Source organism: Protopterus annectens, chromosome 2.part1, assembly GCF_019279795.1.
Source record: "Protopterus annectens isolate FY-2018-M chromosome 2.part1, PAN1.0, whole genome shotgun sequence".
NCBI lineage: Eukaryota > Metazoa > Chordata > Ceratodontiformes > Protopteridae > Protopterus > Protopterus annectens.
Window position 1 is genome coordinate 1,531,110,148 of NC_056729.1, and position 19,511 is coordinate 1,531,129,658.

At 43.6% G+C, this 19,511-nt stretch overlaps 1 protein-coding gene across 1 annotated transcript in view; it reads left to right on the forward strand.

Annotated features, from left to right (window-relative positions):
• PANK4 (pantothenate kinase 4 (inactive)) overlaps positions 1–19,511 on the forward strand; it is a 1,309,469-nt gene that overhangs the window by 1,123,094 nt on the left and 166,864 nt on the right. Inside the window, exon 16 of the mRNA XM_044063577.1 lies at positions 11,791–11,859. Within this exon, the coding sequence (XP_043919512.1) occupies positions 11,791–11,859 (69 nt within the window). The remainder of the gene's footprint in view (positions 1–11,790; positions 11,860–19,511) is intronic.

Below are 19,511 nucleotides of genomic sequence, written 5' to 3' on the forward strand. Positions count from 1 at the left end.
GACTACTCACCCCTCCACTGACTTCAGACATTTCCTTCTGAAATCAGGCTCAGTAGACTGCATCCCTTGGTAACTCCTTTTAAATGACTGTTAAAACAGAAATGTAGCCCAATTGTGGCCTCTCCTTTGCAGACTGAAGTGCAGGACATGGTTAAGATAGTCCAAGAATTCATGGCCTTCATTAAAGCCAGAGAACCTTTGCAGACTTCAAAAGTCTCCCTGGCTTTGACTAAAAGGACCAGGGGATATAGCTTCCCCAGACTAGGAAGACTCGTCATTCTCTGAAGATGAGGAAGAATTCACCTGTTCAGGTCACTTGTAACCCCAAACCTACCCCATTTCAGACTGTGACGACACTTTCTCTTCTGCTTCCCCACCCAAAGACCTTTCTTTTGGGGACACTTTACATAAAATGAGAGAACCCTTTAACTGGGAAAGTAAGCAGATGCCTCTCATTTCATTGTTGCAATATTCATTACAATAGGGATCCCCTGCCAAGGGAAGCCAACATCTGGCCAGTATACCAAAGCCTTTAGGTTGCTTTAAGGTATACCATATGTTACATGTATGCTCCTTGTATAGTGTAGGGCATAAAGGTGAAGACCAGATGTACCATCCTCAAAACTTCTTTGCTCCCAGTCCAAATGCCATTCTTGATCATCAGTCTTGAACGCCAGTTCCGTTGCTGGGTCGCCAAGCCATTGCAGATAAGTGCCTCATTGGAGTTTATTGCATCTTGTCTTTCTTTTTACTTTTTAATTGCTTGTGGGGTTTCATGTCATCCAAGAAAGGTAAATGCCAGTGTGGGAGACAGATTCCCCATAAAGATAGTCACGAACAGTGCTTGTTTTCATTCACTGCTTCCCATGACCATATGCTCTGTTCAGTCTGTCAGGCATTTGTTCCAGAAACTCTCCGTAGTAGGCTTTCTTCTTTGGCTTTGTACCTGGAGACTCAACATCTTAAGCTTTTAGGTAAAGACAAAGTGGGAGGAACTTCACACTCTGAGGGGCAGCCGTCCATGAAGAAGACCAAGAAATCTAGGCCAGATTCTTTTGCTGAACAGCCTCCACCTGACGTCTCTCCCAAAGCGAGTAAAAACCTGGAGGTTCACCCGGCTCCATTGTTGGATTCTTCAGCCATGACCAGTTTAGAAGTCAGAGGGATCTGACCTTAGGTACGTCCCAGTAGGCTTTGCAGACATCCTCATCAGATGTTCAGTGAGAACTGCTGCTGATTATTTGCGAGGGGCCCTAGGGGTGTTCCTCAAATTTTAGTCAGGGATGAAGTTCCTACTACAATTATTGAATTCTGTCCGGGGTCGGAGACTTCTATATTTCATAAGGCAGATGCCCCTTAAAGAAAAAGCAGAAAACTAAACATTTTACTGCAGCTCCTAAGGACCCACAGAGTGACTGGTAACATTTCATTCAGGTTGTTTAATGCTTTGATGGCTTTAAAACCTCATCAGGGAGTTTCTGTCCCAGTCCTCCTTGGTTCTGTACTCCCCTTAAAAGACCCAGGGAACAGGATTCCGCCGAGGAGGAGGCAGATTCAGATGAGGAATCCCTTGCTTACTTCTCTCATATTCCTTCTCCTTTAGATGTTGGATCTGAGGAAGAGGACTCTGTTAGTCCTGATGCTTCTTTTGAGGAAATTGTTTTGGGGACATGGTCTCTAGAATGATGGAGCTTTTTAACTTGGATTGTGCTCAGGTTTCTGAAGTACAGAAAAGGTATAATGAGCTCCTGCAGATGTATCCTCCCAGACCTTCTGTCCCTCCTGTTTTGGCTGCCTTTGGATGCTTTTTCTAATGCTTCTAGGGTTCCTGACTCCCAGACCCTGCCCCCAAGAAACCTGATAAGTTTTATAGGGTGCCTGAGGACTGTAAATTTCTTTACAAGTGCCCTTCTGCTGACCCCTTGGTAGTGTCTGTGGCTTCTGACAAGCCGTCTCCGTTGCTGCCATCTGATGAAGATAGCAGAACTATGGAAAGGTTGGGGAAAAGGTTTATACCTCTGCTACTTTAGCTTTTATAGTGGTCAGTTATCAGACTCCTATGTCCAGGTACATGTTTGCTGTTCTTTCCCAGGCCTGTCAGGTAATTTCTGATCTTCCTGACTCCGAAGGGAAGTCTTCTGCTGTTTCCCTGTTAGGTACTTCCTCCCAGGTGGCTCGTCATTCCATCAAGTGTAGTTATGATGTAGCAGATGCTTCCTCTAAGGCTGCTCCTGTTGGTTCTGTGATGAGGAGATATTCTTGGCTTTGGTTTCAACCTTTGCATGATGATATTAAGGCAAAGTTGATGGATGTTCCTGTGGATAATACACTTGTTTGGCAAAGCTCCTGCATCTTTGCTTAAGTTTCCTCAGGATAAGGGCAAGGCTTTACCAGGAACCTAAACATGTTTTTGTTTCTACTGTCCCTAAGTTTCAGAGGAAATTACACCAATAAGCCAGCCTTTGTAGGCAATCTCGCCCTCCCCCAAGGACAAGAAAGGTGGGGGAGGCAGGATCCTCCTGCTAAAGCTACTCAGACTTCTGTGCCCCAGAAGTCTCCTTTTCCTGATAAACCAGGTGCTCTCTGACTATCCTGTTCTAACAATAATTACATTCCTCTTTCTCTTTGCCTCTCTCTCTCTTCTTGTTTCATTAAAGATTACTCAGGACTTCTGGGTTCTGTCCATTAACGCCAAGGGTATTTCATAGTCTGGAAATGTGTTCCTCCATTTATGGGAGTTCCTAATCCCCCTTAGGAACAGCTGTCCTCCTTAACAGGGGTGCTTCAGGATCTCTCGACTCAGAGTACTATTCCTGAAGTTCCAGTTTCCCAAAGAGGGAGGGGGATTTACTCGAGAATGTTCCTAGTAACCAGGAAAGAGGGTACATGGAGACCAATTTTAGACCTCTCTCATCTAAATACATTTCTGAAGGGTTCCCTCGTTTCGAATTGTGCCCTTTCAGACTTTCTTCCCTCTTTTGCTTCCTCAGGTTTAAATGGTGTCTCTGGATCTCAAGGATGCTTATCTCCATATCCCAGTTCATCCCCTTTTCAGGAAGTTTTTGCTCTTTGGCCTTTTTACTGACCCTAGGGTATTCACCAAACATCTCACTCATGTGATTGCTTTTTGAAGGCTAAAGGGGATCAAAGCCTTTACCTGCTTGGATGACCTCCTGTTTCAGGAATCATCTCCAGAGACCTCGCTGCAAAAGTTTCACTTTGAAATCCCCTTGTGCAGAGCATGGGGTCAACTATATATTTCAAATAGTCCTTTTACACTCCTTCTCAGGATCATGTCTTTCTGGAGGTGCAAGATCCAGACTGTTCCTATGCTGGCATCCCTGCCTCCTCCCAAGGTCCCAAGTCTCATTTCCTTTTTCCAGTCCCTCCTTCCTCTGACATCAGTAACCACATGGGAATTTCTGAGAGTTGTGTAGTTCATGGCATCCACTATTCTATGCTTCCTTTTGCCAGTCTCCACATGAGAAAAATTCCATGGTTTCTAAAGTCAAGTTTGGCTTCAGCATTCTTATCCCCTCGATTTTTTTAGTTACTCTTTTTCCGTGTCTCAAGCAGGAACATCAGTGGTAGATTCAGCAGTTGACTCAATCCAGGGCTTCCTTTTCATCTACCTCTTCCCTCTCAGAAGCTGTTCACAGACACCTCAGACATGGAATGTGGAGCAGCTTTTGCCTCCCTAAGGGTGCAAGGAGTCTAGTCACTTCATCAATGGAAAGACCACATCAGCGTCAAGGAGATGAGAGCTCTTCTGCTCGCTCTTCAAGCCTTTCATCTTTTCTCCCCAGGACCTCTGAAGGTATTTGCAGACAATACCACAGTCATGTGGTATGCCAAAAAATGGGGGGGACAAGGTTTTATCTTCTTTGCTGGTTGGCACTCCTAGTGGGGAACTAGCTATCTGGTTCCAACTGACTCTTCAGGCAATGTACATTCCTTCAGGTCAAAACATTGTGGCAGACTCTCTGAGCAGGTCCATAATTCAATCCCACAAGTGGATGCTTCATGGGGATGTATTTCTGGACATTGTCCACCTGTGGGGTACTCCTGAAATGGATATTTTTGCCTCCCCTCTGAACAGATAACTTCCTCTATTTTGTGCCAGAGTCCCAGGTCCTCCAGTTTGGAAGGTGGACACCCTCTCTGTTTCTTGGAAGGAAATGTTTCTTTATGCTTTCCCTCCCTTTCCCCTCATTCCAAAACTCCTGTTCAAAATACACCAGTATGCTCATAAAATCTTGTTGGCGACTCCCTTTTGGCTGAGACAGCATGGGTTCCCTCTTCTGCATTTAGCCAAGGGCAAAATATGCGAGTTACATCATAGGGTGAACCTACTCCCACAAGACAAGGGATCTCACATCCATCCCCACCTATCCACTCTTCAACAGACATTGTGGGTGATAGCATTTTGATTCCACATAGACACTTTTTTTCTGAGGACATGCTTAAGGTCTTGCAGGAGGCCATGAAACCCACTACTAGGATATCCTACTTATCCAAATGGAAGAGGTTTCTGTTTGATGTCTTTCTTGTAATCTGGATTCACTTTCTGTGGATGTTCCTTTGCTTCTCTTACCTGTGTGAATTGCTCAATGCTGGGTTTGCTTATTCTTATGTAAAGGCCCAATATCAGCTATTTCTGTTTGTCTGCCTTTGTTACCTCCTTAGCTTCTTGAGTTGAAGCTAAACAATTCCTTAAAGGCATCCTTCATATTAGGCCTACCAGGAAGCCTATTCCTCCTCCCTGGGATCTTAGTTTTGTTTTAGAAAAATTGACCCTGGCTTCTTTTGAGCCTGCAGCCTCAGCTTCCTTGCAGCATTGCTCTTGGAAGACTGTACTTTTGTTAGCCCTTACTTCTGCCATACAGGTGTCTGAACGTCAAGCCCTTATGGCTTGTCCTCCTTTTTTTGGTGTTTCATAAGGACAAGAGTGTCCCTGTGTACTAAGCTTTCTTTTATGACCAAGGTGGTGAATGAAGTTATAGGTTCATAGGTAGGTACTAGGCTGTCTGCCTGAAGACATTTATAAGCCTAGCCAGAATGTGTTGGCTTTCGCCACCCCCTTAGATTAGTTCCCTGTGCCTCTGTCCAGCAGAGCCACTGAAGTGATCCCCGGGATAAACTTTCTGTTTCCCATCCACTCGTCAAGGTTTCTCTTGAAGAGTGTTAGTGAGGAGCCCTGCCTAATGTAGATTGGAATCTTGTTCCAAAGCATGGGAAGTCTCTGGGGCAGGAATCTATCCCTCCAGCACGTCATATTTATTGATGTTCATCGTGTTTCACTGTTGCAGTCATCACAATTGGGTTATCCTGCTGGCAGGCTACCCGCAGTCGGCCTGAGTTCCAAAGTCTAGGTCCGGCATTGGTTGCTGTCGCCTCTTCCCTGACGTCAGTGCGCCAGTGGTATATAAGATGCAGCCGACCCCATTTTCTTCAGTCTTTCTTGCCGCGTGGTGCCCAAAGCAAAAGCAGTTCGCAAGTGCCAGTCGGCCGACTCCTGAAGTTTTCAAATTCGAATTTCAGATCCGAAGTCTTCATTAAAGCTAAGTACCCAATTGGAGAAACTTTTTTCTTGCTCCAGACCGATGTTAAAAAAAGTTAATAACTGTATTTCTTGTGGGAAGCAAATACCTCATAAGGATTTTCATTCTTACTGTATTCCTTGCCTAGTCCCTGACCATAACGTTGCTAGTTGTCGGTTTTGTGCTAGATTTAACCAACACACTATTAAGCGTCGGTACGATTTTGCATTCCATTACTTTGGCAGAAGATTTAATTATATAATGCCGTCGGATCAGCCGACTACCGGAGTTTACAAAAAACAAAAAGAAAAGGACAGGCATCCGAGATCCAAAACCGATGAGGCTTCTTCTAGGCCTGTCGCCGGTTCTCATTGAGGCACTTTCGCAGCCCCTGACACCTGCTACCTCAGAGCCACAAGCTGCTTCCGACTCCCACGTGGAGCCGACTGGGCCACTGTAAACTCAAGGTATTGGACACTCAGAAACTATTCCCTCAGATGGGTCTGGAGCCGCTGAGCAGGTATCGGCTTCTGAGGGTGTTTTCAGGCCTACACAGTTATATGTGAAGCCTACTTCAGCTACAAAGACAAAGACTAAAGCAGCTCTAAAGACAAAGAAACAAGTACAGCATTCACCTGGATAGGCCTCCATGCCTAAAAAACAGATGCTTAAAATGGCCGAAGACCTTATTACTGTGATCAGGGATTCCCATCCCCCTCCTGAAAAGAGGCCTAGGCAAGAGTTAGAATATGAATCTTCAGACCAGGTTTCCATTTCCTCTGATTCCTCCTCTGAACAGGATTACTCTATTCCTCCCTATGAGGATCCTGATGCTGGAGAATCTTTCCCTTCAGCCTCTCCTCCTGAGGATTATTCTTTTGGGGAAACACTGCATACAGTGAGGGAGGATTTCCACTGGGAGAGCCAAGATTACTCAGAATCCAAGAAAAGGCTCAGAGATTTCCTTTTATTGCCCCGGCACAGGCCCCTTGCTATCCCACCAGTTTTAGACATAGTAGATAATGTATTTACAGAGTCCAGTTTTTCTCCAGACTCTTTACCACCAGCCTCGGTTAAGCCAGACAGATACTACAGGGTTCCTGATTCACATAAATTTCTCTATAAGAACCCTGCAGCTGACCCAGAAACCATCTCTCAGGGTCCCAAAGGGGTCAAGGCTTCTATTGCAAAAAACCCTATTCCCTCTGATAGGGATTCTAGGGCCCTAGACAGCTGGGGCAAAAAGATTTATACCTCTGCTACCTTGGCTGTAAGAGCTTTAAATTGCCAATTTCATATGCTTAAGTATCAGCAATATCTTATGTCTTTGCTTAAACAGAAAATGCCTGCAAATGCAGAATGTGCAGACAGTAAAGAAATGCAGGATTTATTGCATGCAGCTGAACAAGTTGTTAAGCATATTTTATAATGTGGTTTTGATTCTCTTGAGGCCTCCTGCAGGGAGGTTCTGTCATTAGGAGATATGCTTGGTTAAAAGAACAAAATTTGCCAGATCATGTTAAAACAAAACTATTAGACACTCCTTTACAGCATGATACTTTGTTTGGTGCTAAAGCAGAAGAGGTGTTGAAGAAAATGGAGGACAATGCTAAATCTATACAAACAGTCAAGGATTTCTTGCAGGTACAGCCTCCCAGATTTAGCAGGAACTGGCCTACAAAAAAATTGGTCCTTTCCAGTGTCAGATAGACCACAAAGAGGCAGATACTGACGCCCTAGAGGCAGATCACAGTCCCAAGGCTCATACAGGCCTAAACAATGGGGTGTATGAGCGGAAAGGAAAATTCACAGCCATACAGGAAACAGTCTCAATGACTTTCCACTTCCAGCACCAAGCACTTATCTTTTGGCAGCCCCTTTGGGGGGAAAGCTAGCACTTTTTTCACAAAATTGGCACATGATCACCCAGGACAAATGGGTTCTAAATATAGTTTCACAAGGCTACAGGTTCCAATTTCACACCCTGCCAAGGCAAAATGGTATGCCAGACCTGCCACACAATCAGTGGACAGATGCACAAAAACAAGTTTCATCCCTCATGGACATGAGGGCCATGCAACAAGTACCAGGTCAAGAGCAGGGCCAAAGATTCTGTTCAAGACTGTTCTTAGTACCCAGAAATGACAAAGCCTGGAGATCAATACTGGACCTATCTATTCTAAACACATATCTGGATATTCCAAAATTCAAAATGTTGACTCTACAGCAGCTTCTGCCCATGTTGGGCAAGAAGGCTTGGCTTGTGACTTTAGATCTAAAAGAGGCATACCTGCATGTCCCAATCAGACAAACATGCAGAAGATACCTCAGATTCAAAGCTGGCTCAATGCACTACCAGTTCTCTGCACTGCCATTTGGCTTATCTACTGCGCCCAGGGTCTTCACAAAGTGTCTGGCACTAGTAATTGCATTTTGCAGAGAAAGAGGAATACAAATATATCCTTACTTGGACGACTGCCTTATTCAAGCGGAGAAAAAGGACATTCTACTACAGCATCTGGCGTTTGTAAAAAGATTACTGACAAGTCTAGGGTACACAGTAAACGAGAAGAAATCAAAACTCGTACCCTCTCAAGAGATAATATTCCTGGGTGCAAGCTTAAATACAACTGCTCAGATGGCTTATCTCACGCCAGACAAACACAGACAACTGACTACTTACTTTGAAATGTTGGCAACAAAGACCCAGTTATCTGCAAGAAAAATTCTGCAGGCCTTAGGTTTCATGGCATACTGCATTCTGCTAATTCCATATGCAGGACTGCATATGAGGAAACTTCAGTGGTGTCTAAAAAGTGTTTGGACTCAACATTACCACAGCCTGGAAACAATAATTACCCTCATTCCCTGCCTGCAACAGGAGTTTCGATGGTGGGCAAAAGCCTGTCACCACAACACGGGACAGCCATTCACCTTACCCACAGCCAGGCAGACATTGACAACAGATGCATCAGATTATGCCTAGGGGCCCATATGGCAGGAAGATGTATTCAGGGCACATGGTCCGCAAGTCAAATGCATCTACATATCAATCAAAAAGAGATGCTAGCTGTTCAGAATGCCGTAACAACTTTCAAGGATCACCTTCATCCAGGACAACTACTAATAAAGACAGACAATACTACAGTCATGTGGTACATAAACAAGCAGGGGAGCACACATTCCTACCCCCTCTGCAGGCAAGCCATGAACTTGTGGCACACAGCATTGACTTACCAAGTGCATCTGCAAGCTCAATTCTTGCCAGGAAGGAAAAATACTCTGGCAGATGAACTAAGCAGAAACCTAATGGATCCCCACGAGTGGAAATTGGATCCACAAGTCTTCAGCATGATAACAGAGACCTGGGGATGCCCGGACAAAGACCTGTTTGCCTCTCCTCACAACTACCCGCTACAAAGATTCTGCACAAGGACTTATCACAAGAAAGTATGGAAAGTGGATGCTGTATCTTTCAGCTGGAAAAATCTAACAGTATATGCCTTTCCTCCTCTGCCTGTCCTCCTCAAGGTACTCCTCAAGGTCAGACAAGATAAACCAAAAATGATACTGATTGCCTCAGACTGGCCCCGCCAGCACTGGTACCCAATCCTAAAGAGCTTGTCTCACTGCCCAGCCTGGACATTACCTCACATTCCTCACTTGTTGACCCAACAAGACAGCCAGATACTGCACAGCCAACTCAAAACCTTAAACCTGGCGGCATGGCAGATAGTATAGACTCTCAAGACACAATTCTTTCTAAAGCAGTAATGGATGTTATTTTGGAGGCCAGGAGGCCTTAGCACCAGAAAATCTTATGCAGACAAATGGAAGAGATTCTGTGCTTGGAACCAAGCACAATGCACTGACACAATTGTTCCAAATATTCCTCAGATTTTACAATACTTAACTGAGATGCTAGATAAAGGCCTTTCCTTTTCATCAATTGAAATTCATGCCTCTGCCATTTCAGCTCATTACAATACAGAACCACCTATTTTTTCTCATCCGTTACTGAGGCAGTACCTCAGAGGGGCCAAAAACATAAGACCTCCAAGAAGAGCACCACTACCTGCGTGGGACCTCAACTATGTCTTGGAAAAACTCGCACTGCCTCCGTTTGAGCCAGTCTCTGCAGCTGACATAAAATTCTTATCCTGGAAAACAGCTCTGCTCCTTGTAATAACCTCCACTAGAAGAGTCTCAGAGTTACAGGCACTCATGGCTGTGGAACCTTTTATCATTTTCCATCCTGACATGGTTTCGCTGAGGACAAACCCTACATTTATGCCTAAGGTAGTGTCCAGTGTGGCCCTTAACCAAACAATTCATTTGCCTACTTTTTATCCAAACCCACAGAATAAGGGTGAGAAAATTCTGCATTCTTTGGGCATTCACAGACAGCTACGCTTCTACTTGGACAGAACTAAAGCCTTCAGAAAAACTGATCAACTTCTAGTGGCATATGCTGCAGCATCACAAGGAAAGCCTATCTCAAAACAGCTTATTTCAAAGTGGATAGGCCATTGCATTCATTTCTGCTATTCACAGCATGGCAAATCAGTGCCTAAAGGTATTAGGCCACATTCAACCAGAGCAGCAGCCACTTCAGCAGCCTTCCTCAGAGGAGTACCAACCAAAGACATCTTAGAGGCTGCAACTTGGAGTTCAGTGCATACTTTTACAAAGCACTATCACCTACCTCTCTACTCTAAATCCAGGGCAAGCTTTGTCACTGCAATTCTGCAGGGCCTTATAGCCTCTCCTAATCCTGTTTAGCTCCAGCCTCCCAACCTTAGCTTTGGGATTCAACCCAAGTGTAATGACTGCAACAGTGAAACATGATGAACATAGTACAGTTGTGTACCTACCATAAATGTAGATGTTCGAGTGTATTCACTGTTGCAGACCAGGTTACCCTCCCACCATCCCCCTTTCTTCTTTGCTGGGACCTAACTGTACTTTTCTACTCTATACAACCTATGTGGTGTATTTGCTTGTAGATGAAGGAAAAGTTGCTTTTTGTGCATGCATGCTTATTGGCATAATATAGCCTACCATTTTAGGGGGGCACCTGACATCTGGGGCAAGAAAAACTGAAGAAAGTGGCGTCGGCTGCATCTTATATACACCCCTGGCGCACTGACGTCAGGGAAGAGGCGACAGCAACTGACACCTGACCCTAGACTTTGGAATTCAGGCCGACTGTGGGTAGCCTGCCAGCAGGATAACCCAATTGTAATGACTGCAACAGTGAATACACTCCAACATCTACATTTATGGTAGGTACACAACTGTACTTTTTCCTCTGCAAACTCTGCCACTTATTCTGTATTTTTTTCTGTGTAAGTGTCTACATTATTGCCATACCAGTTGATCATTCAGGTTGACATTTAAGACAGCATATGTTTCTACCACTTGTCAGTTATCTGCAGGCAATTTTTTTACACAGTTTGTGTTTTAACATAGACTGAAATAAAACACTGTAAAATATTCTTTCTGGAAAAGGTGGTGGTGGACAGGGTAGTGGAGTCTTACCAGTGTGGTGTTGAGGGCATTCACAACAGAGAAAATGAGTTCTACAGTACTTGACGGTGGAAAAGCTAAAACCTGTATGAAGTGCTTCACTTTTCCCTTTTTTGCATTAGCATCATACATTTTGCAATCACTGCAAGGTTCCAGGTTGTTCTGTGTTTATTAGGATATGTCTGGTAAGCATTTTTGTGCTTGTTCACAAAATGGTAAGCTGGTAAGTAGGGCTTGATCTGTAATGTATATGTTGTGGCACTGTTTTGCTGTATTTTACTTAAAGGATAAGGTGGGAGAGGGACCTTGACCACCTTCTGCCTCTCCTGAGTAGAACATGCCTCAGTGCTCTCATTTCATACATTTGTCATACTGTTTTTAACTGTTGTATTTTATTGTTCTGAAAGTTTTAGGTTTAGCACAGTGATGGGAGTTCATAACAAACTTTCTTACCTGCGTTATGCTGTTAAAGTGCTGTAGAGATTTGAAAAAAGTTTTCTTCTTTCCATCTGTTTGTATTTTCCCTTTTTTTATTCAGAGGAGGGGATAGAGATGTAGGTAGCACCACACAAGGCGAGAGCATAGGCTTGATTTTGTATTTGACAGAATGAATGTGAAAGCCTTTTCTAATTGAAAATGTAGACCCTTCTTTCTAAGCACATCTCCTCAAATTAGATTTGCATCTTTGCTTATTGATGCTTTTTTCTCTTTGTTTCTCTAGATCAGCACTGAAAGAAGAGCGGCTGCTGTTAGTAGAAACTGGTTCTAGCTCTCCTTGCTTAGATTTGAGGTAAGTTGACATCCTTTGGGATATACACATCTACTTGAAATGTCCCTCAGAATGTACTGCTACATCTTTTGCTGCTGTAATCCACATCAGCTGTTGCTTCTGCCAGAACTGTGAGATGTAGTGAAGACTGTGAATCTGAGTCGTCTTCTCCATATAAGGTAATATTTGCTGCACTGTCAGGACACCAGTGTCAGTATTGCTGGTGCCCAGAGCACACTCCAGATCATACTTTCCAGTCATATTGAAATGAATTTGCCATGTGTCACAGGAAATGTCCTTCCATATTACTCTTGCATCATTGATCCCCTGTGGGATCTCTTGCAAAGGATAACCCAACTTCCAGCCAATATACCAAAGTCTTGATTACCTAGAAGCGTCATACATCAGATTTATGATCCCCACGCAAGGATAGGTCATAAAGGTGATGTACATGCGCTGTCAATCCATAACTTTTTTGCTGCTATTCCAAACACCATTATCGCATGTCGGTCTTTGCTGGTTATACCAAGTCTTTGTCTTCAGGTTAAGTACCCTGTAGGGGTTCCTTTTCCTTTTTTTTATATTTTTCAGTGGGTTACATGGCATCCAAGAAAGGGAAGTATCAGTGCAGGATGTAGATTCCTCTTAAGGACTGCCACAGTAGGTGCCTGTTTTGCTTAGGTGCATCTCACAACCACACTCAGTGTTCCATCTGTCAGGCTTTTTTACCCAAGATGTAGCCATCTTTCTTCCCTTTCCATTAATCTTGAGAACCAACATCTCAGGCTGTTGACCTAAGGTATGATGGCAGAATCCACTTACTCCAAGGTAGAGCCGCTACTCAAGAAGGCCAAGAAATCTAGGCCTGAGCCTGTTGCTATCCTGCCTCCACTGGACATGTCTCTTGAGGTGCTTGAGAACCTGGAGGACAGTCCGGTATTACCACTGGTTTCTTCAAGGAGACCAACACAGAACCTGCTTCTCACACATCTTGCCTTCTGACTCTGATGCTGACTCTTTAGCCTGCTTCTCTCAGTTGCCTTCTCCTTTAGACTGTGGGTTGGAGGAAGAAAAATCTGTAAGTCCTGATTCTGCTTTGGAGGAACTAGCCTTTGGAGACACGATCCTGCATGTGAAGGAAAAAGGTATTATGAGTTATTACAAATGGAGTCTCCTAAATCTTCTGATGTCCCTCCTGTGCTGGCTGCTCTATTGGATAGTTTCTCGGCTGCTTTTGTAGCACCAGCCTCTAGCCCCTAGGAAGCCTGATGGGCTCTGTAAGGTGCCAGATTGCTGCAAGTTCTTGTACAAATGCCCTTCATTTGATCCAGCAGTGATTTCTATGTTTGCTTATAAGCCTTCTAGGCTGTTGCCCTTCTCTATCCCCCTTCCTTCTGACAAAGACAGTAAAGCAGTGGAGAGGATTGGTAAGAAAGTGTACAGTGCTACTTAAGCATTTTGGGCTATAAATTACCGACCCATATGACAAGCCTGACTCTGAGGGTAAGGCCTCAGCTCTTTCCTTACTAAGTTCCATGTCTTAAGCTGCCCGTCACTCTGTAAAGTGCAGTTGTGACGCAATTAATACTACTTCTAGGGCTGTTGCCTCTGCCTCTGTGATGAGACACTATTCCTGGCTTCACCTTTAAGTACTGCCAGCTGATATTTAAGCAAAATTCCTGAATGCTCCGGTGGATTAGTGTAAGGTCATGAAAGATTTGAAGCACATCTTCATTTCCAATTCCCAAATTTCAGAGGAACTGTCCTAGTATGACTGCCTTTTTGCATGGACTGCCTAGACAGTCTTCCAAGGGTAAGAAGGCTCCTAGACATGTATCTTCTGATAAACTACTCCAACTCCTAGGCCCCACAAGCAGTCCTTTCCTGGCAAGCCTGCAGCCATCTGACTTTCGCCCTCCCTTCCTCTCGGCAAGGTTCCCTTGTCCCTCAGACTCACTCTCTCTCTCTCCCAGTTTGGCAAAAAAATTGCCACAGACTCTTGTGTTCTCTCCATTATCAGGCAAGGTTACTTTATGGCCTAGAAAACCCTTCCCTACTTCTCTGGTATCCCTCATTCTTCTGCGGAATAACTTCCTCATTTTCCAGGGGGATTGCAGGGTCTGTTAGACCACACTACCCTACAACTGATTCCTCAGACTGAGGGGGTGTAGGATTTTATTACTGAATGTTTCTGGTCTCCAGGGTGGGAGGGGTCTTGGAGACCTATCCTGGCTGATTATTTTCTGAACACTTTAGTGCCATCCTACTGGATGCTTTCTCTTCAGACTTTTTCCCCCTGTTTTCTCTCCAGGCCTTTTTAGTTTCCCTGGACCTAAAGGATGTCTCTCTTCATATTCTATCTACTCAGGAAATGTTTGCATTTCTTTGTTTCTTCCTCTCATTTTAATTGTCTGCTCTACCTTTCAGGCTTTTAATGGCCCTAAGGGTATTCACCAAATGTCTAGCTCCAGTGGTCACGTTTTGCAGTTTTCAAGGCATTCAGATAGTTCACTGTCTGGGCAACCTTTTGATTCAGTCCCCTTCCCAAACCAAACTAGTACAGGATCTTCATTTTACCCAGCTTCTATTGCACAGCCTGGGATTCATGGTTAACCTTCAGAAGTCAGTGTTGACTCCATCTCAGGATCACATCATTCCAGGCTGCAGGATCCAAACTGTTCCAATAAATAGCCTCTCGTCCTGCCACCAAGGTTCTCTGTCTCTCATGAATTATTTTCTTTCCCTGCTTCCTCTGTCCTGTATTCTGTCCAGGGAGTTTTTAAGGGCTCTGGAGTTCATGGCTTCTGCCATCCCCATGCTTCCTTGGGCCAGGCTTCACACGAGAAAGTTTCAGTCGTATCTCAAGTCATTGTGGTTTTGATACTGCCACCCACTAAACTATCTGGTTCCTGTGTTCCCTTGTCTCAGAGTGGAACTTCACTAGTGGATTCAACAGATGTTCTTCGTGTTTCACTGTTGCGGTCATCACATTTGGGTTATCGCTTCAGGACTGACGTCAGGTCATCAATAGTATAAAGTAAGGCAGCCAACGCCATTACGTCAGTCTTTCTTGCCGAGGAGCCTGATCCAGAAGCAGTTTCCACGAGTGCCAATCGGGCGCTACCTGTGTTTCATTTTCCAAACTGAAGCTGAAGTCTTCTAAAAGCTAAGTACCCTGTTGGGGATCCTTTTTTCTTGCTCTAACCAATGTCAGAAAAAGTTAACAATTGTCTCACCTGAGGAAAGCAAATATCACACAGAGACTTTCATTCTTACTGCGTCACTTGCTTAGGCCCAGACCACGATATCCCTTGCTGTCGCTTTTGTGCTTTAACACTAGAACTGTACATTGTCGGGCCCTTATTGTAGCTAGAGATTTTCAGTTGCAGTCCTCAAATTCCGATATGGCTTCAGAAAGCCATCTGACAGCAGATCTTCCGAAAAAAACGTAAGGATAAAGACAGAGACAGACCGCACAGGTCCAGACCTACCGACGATGCTTCCATTAAGCTAGTCGTCAGTTCTCCGGTCCTCAGTGAGGCGCTTTCGCAGCCCCTGATGCCCACTTCTATGGATTTGTAGGCCACTACCGAGGCCCTTTTGAAGTCCGGTATGCCCAAAACGCTTCGACTAAGGATCCTGTGGTTGTCTCACCCTTGGATGGGTCCAGAGCCACTGAGCAGGCACCGGCTTCCAAGGAAGTACTTCGCACTACCGATTCTCGTCTCAAACCGATGACTTCTTTCGGGTCTACCATTCTCTCAAAAACTACCAAGATGTTCTTCGTGTTTCACTGTTGCAGTCATTACATTTGGGATATCTGCTTGCAGTAGCCCTCAGTCGGCCTAATTAACAAAGTCTTGGGTCCTGCGTCGGTTGCTGTCCCTTCTTCCATGACGTCAGTCATCAGTGGTATAAAACATGCAGCCGACGCCATTACATCAGTCTTTCTTGCTGTGCGGTACCCGAAACAGAAGCAGTTTGCAAGTACCGGTCGGCAGACTCCTGAAATTTTCGTTTTCGAGTTTCAGAACCGAAGTCTTCAACTAAAGCTAAGTACCCCATCAGGGAAACCTTTTCTTGCTCCTTACCGATGTCAGTAAAAGTTAATAATTGCATTACTTGTGGAAAGCAAATACCTCACACAGATTTTCATTCGTACAGTATTCCTTGCCTAGACCCTGACCACTACGTACCTTGCTGTCAGTTTTGTGCTTTATTTAATCAGCGCACTATCAGTCGTCTGTATATTTTCTTCTCTAAGTATTTCGGTTCTCGGTTTAATTATCCAGAAATGTCGTCAGTTAGCCATCCGACTACCAGGATTCCGAAAAAACGCAAAGATAAAGACAGAGACAGGCCGCCGAGGTCCAAAGCTGCTGACAACACTTCTCCTAAGCCAGTCGCCAGTTCGCCGGTACTCAGTGAGGCGCTTTTGCAGCCCCTAATACCAGCTACTTCTGACTCGCAGGCCTCTACTGAGACCCATTCGGATCCGGTATGCCGCGAGATGCTTCAACTGTGGAACCTGAGGATGTCTCTACCTTGGATGGGTCCGGAGCCGCTGTGCAGGCACCGGCTTCTGAGGGGGTATTCAGGCCTAAGCACTTGCATATTAAACAGACGCCTCCTTTTTCATTTAGGCCAAAATCTCAAACCATGCCTAAGAAACCGATGCCCAGGCCTCATACTCAGGCCTCTATGCCTAAAATACAAATGATAAGAATGGCTGAAGATCTTATAACTCTAATCAGGGGAAGCCAGCCTCCTCCTTTTAAGAGACCTAGGACTGAAGTTGTTTATGAATCTTCTGACCAGGATTCTGATTTTTCTGATTCTTCTGATGATATGGATTTGCCCTTATCTACTTATGAGTATTCTGATACAGAGGACTCTATTCCCTCTGCTTCCCCTCCAGAGGATTTTTCTTTTAGTGAGATACTCTAAGGGAGCATTTCCACTGGGAAAGCCAGGATTTTTCTGATTCAAAAAAAAGGCTTAGGGATTTCTTACTCCTGCCTCAGAATAGGCCTTTAGCTATACCTCCTGTACTAGACATTGTTGATGATGCCTTTTCAGAATCTAGTTTGGCCCTTGATTCTTTGCCTCCTGCTCCCAGGGCCAGCCTTAGCTGATATGGCGCCCTAGGCGAAGTAGTGCTCAGGTGCCCCTTAAGCCTCACCCACACCATACTCAAGAAACACCCCTAAGAGCCACGCCCACAGGTAGGTCACTCCCCAAAAAAGCCACTCCAGTCATTCACTCCCCAAGAAAGCCAGTGCAGTCATTTCTTTTAATTATTTAAATGCATACAAGAAAGGATACCTTGTAATGTAGTTTAAACTGCAAGTGAAGGTGGAAATTTCTTTTAATAAACCTGCTTTAATCTGTTTCTCCTTCACACATACTTTACTATAAAAGTCATGTCTTCAGAAAATAGAAGCCCATGTACCTTGGGTCAAAGGGTTGCTTAGGTTAATCTAAACAGTTTAATTTACTCTGGGGTAGGCGCGCAAGCCTTACAGCTCAATGAAAGTAGAATAGCAACCTCTCTCCTCCTTGTGTACAGAAGCTTAAGCTAGAATAGCACAAACACAGATAGCCATTTGCTAAACAATACAATCTCACAATGAAAACAGGTTTAGCATGAATGGTAAAATTCTCTGCCACTGACACTGCATGAAAACCCATATTTATAGAAAATGCATTTTGTCAGTGGAGGATTAAGTTTACATTTGGGCTGTTTTCAAATCAGACCTCTTGCACACATTTTTACAGCCATGCATACATGTATTTGTTCTTTGATTCAACTTCCTGATTGCGTTAAATTGCATTAAAGTATATTCCCTATGTAATACAGAACCACTTGTTAGAATGTGTTTTAAATTTGTAGTTTTAAGCATTCTTTTAATAAGCAAAGAAAAAAAATGTATAAACCAATAATGACAAAACTACCCATTTCAGAAAATTTCAACCATAAAAGGCCTCTCAGACTTCTGTCATTACAGTCCACCAGTATCTCTCAATACAAACAATCTCTGCAAAAGAGAAATCATCTGAACAATTCCACATTAAAGAAATCTGTAACTAATGAAGAGATTGCCACTGGCAAACAACTTTACATCTCAATGTTTCATCTACAAATTCAGTGTCTGTTGCCCTTGAAGAATTAATTGCCTATATTACATAAAAAAATTGGTAAACTGGTAATATTGCAATAGGAAATGACTAAAACTGATGGCATCTCATACAAAGGACGACATACTTAGGAGTGTAGAACCGTTATCCACACTTATAATGCACCAAATAATCAGCAGTCAAATGGGCACTGCAATATCAATACTCCAACTACATGGTGTGGGAACAGAATACATAGCCTTCTGCATCAAAGACAATTATGCTACTAAAACTGCTTTCAAATTCTACAGCACAGTGTATCATCTGATAAACAAAACAGTTAGTTTTACACTGAAACCTGACTTAGCATGAGAAGCAGTAAACTTTTTTCATTTGAAGCTCACAATTTCATGAAAATGAACTAAAACTCATAATCCCTTGAAAATGCACTGAATCTGTTAATACCCTGAAAATGCACTGAAACTCAAACTTATTTCTGTCAACAGTCTGCTAGTTGGTGTAGAGCAGTGGTTCCCAAACCTTTATGGACCTAGACACACTTTTGAAAACAGTAATTTTTCACAACCCACTACTCATGTCAGCATGCATGCATGTGAAACACTCATGGTCCTCCTTAAAGGAGAAGACGCTGCCACCAGTGAGTATTTTTTGGGTATTTAAAGGGGCCATGTAAACTATTCTCATACTTTAAATTATTAGCATAGCCAGATTATAATCAAATGGGGCCCTAGGCAGTGAAATAGATTGTGCCCCCCCCGCCGCCCCAAGTCGAGCAGTCTCTTCCCCAGCCATACCAGTGTTCCATTATTTGGCTATTTCTCCCCAGTTACCATGAACACTGTTCAAACCTATCAGTGTGTATACTGTTTTCTTATTTACTTCTGCAATAATTACAGATATTGAAATAAAATGCAGAAACACAGATGACCATTTGCTAAACAATGCAGTCTCACAACAAAAAGACTTAATATGAGCAGTAAAATTTCTCTGCCACCGAAACTCACATTCATTGAAACAGCATAAAAAAACACATTCAAATAAAATGCACATGACCAGTGGAGAGGGCTATTTTCAAACCATAGGTCCCTTGGACACATTTTTATGGCCATGCATACGTGTATGTGTTCTTTGATTCACCTTCCTGATTGTATTAAATTGTATTCCTTGTATAACACAGCACCACTTGTTAGTGTGTTTTACATTTATAGTTTTGAATATTTTTCCAGTAAGCAATGGAATAAAATGTATAACCCAATAATGACTACCCACTTCAACATTTTAGCCGCACACACACACACACACACACACACACACACACACACACACACACACATTGTACATTACACTCTGCTTTATAAGTCAACACTGAAACATTAGGTCTTATTTTCTACTGTTAAGCCCCTTACTTCTGGAGCTTGCTACCTTTGTGACTTTGAAAATGCTCATTTGAGTGGTTTCAAGTAAGCATTACAAACATAACTTTCTGAAATGGCTTTTATGGTGTGGTTTGATGATATGTTGCCATTGCTTTAAAA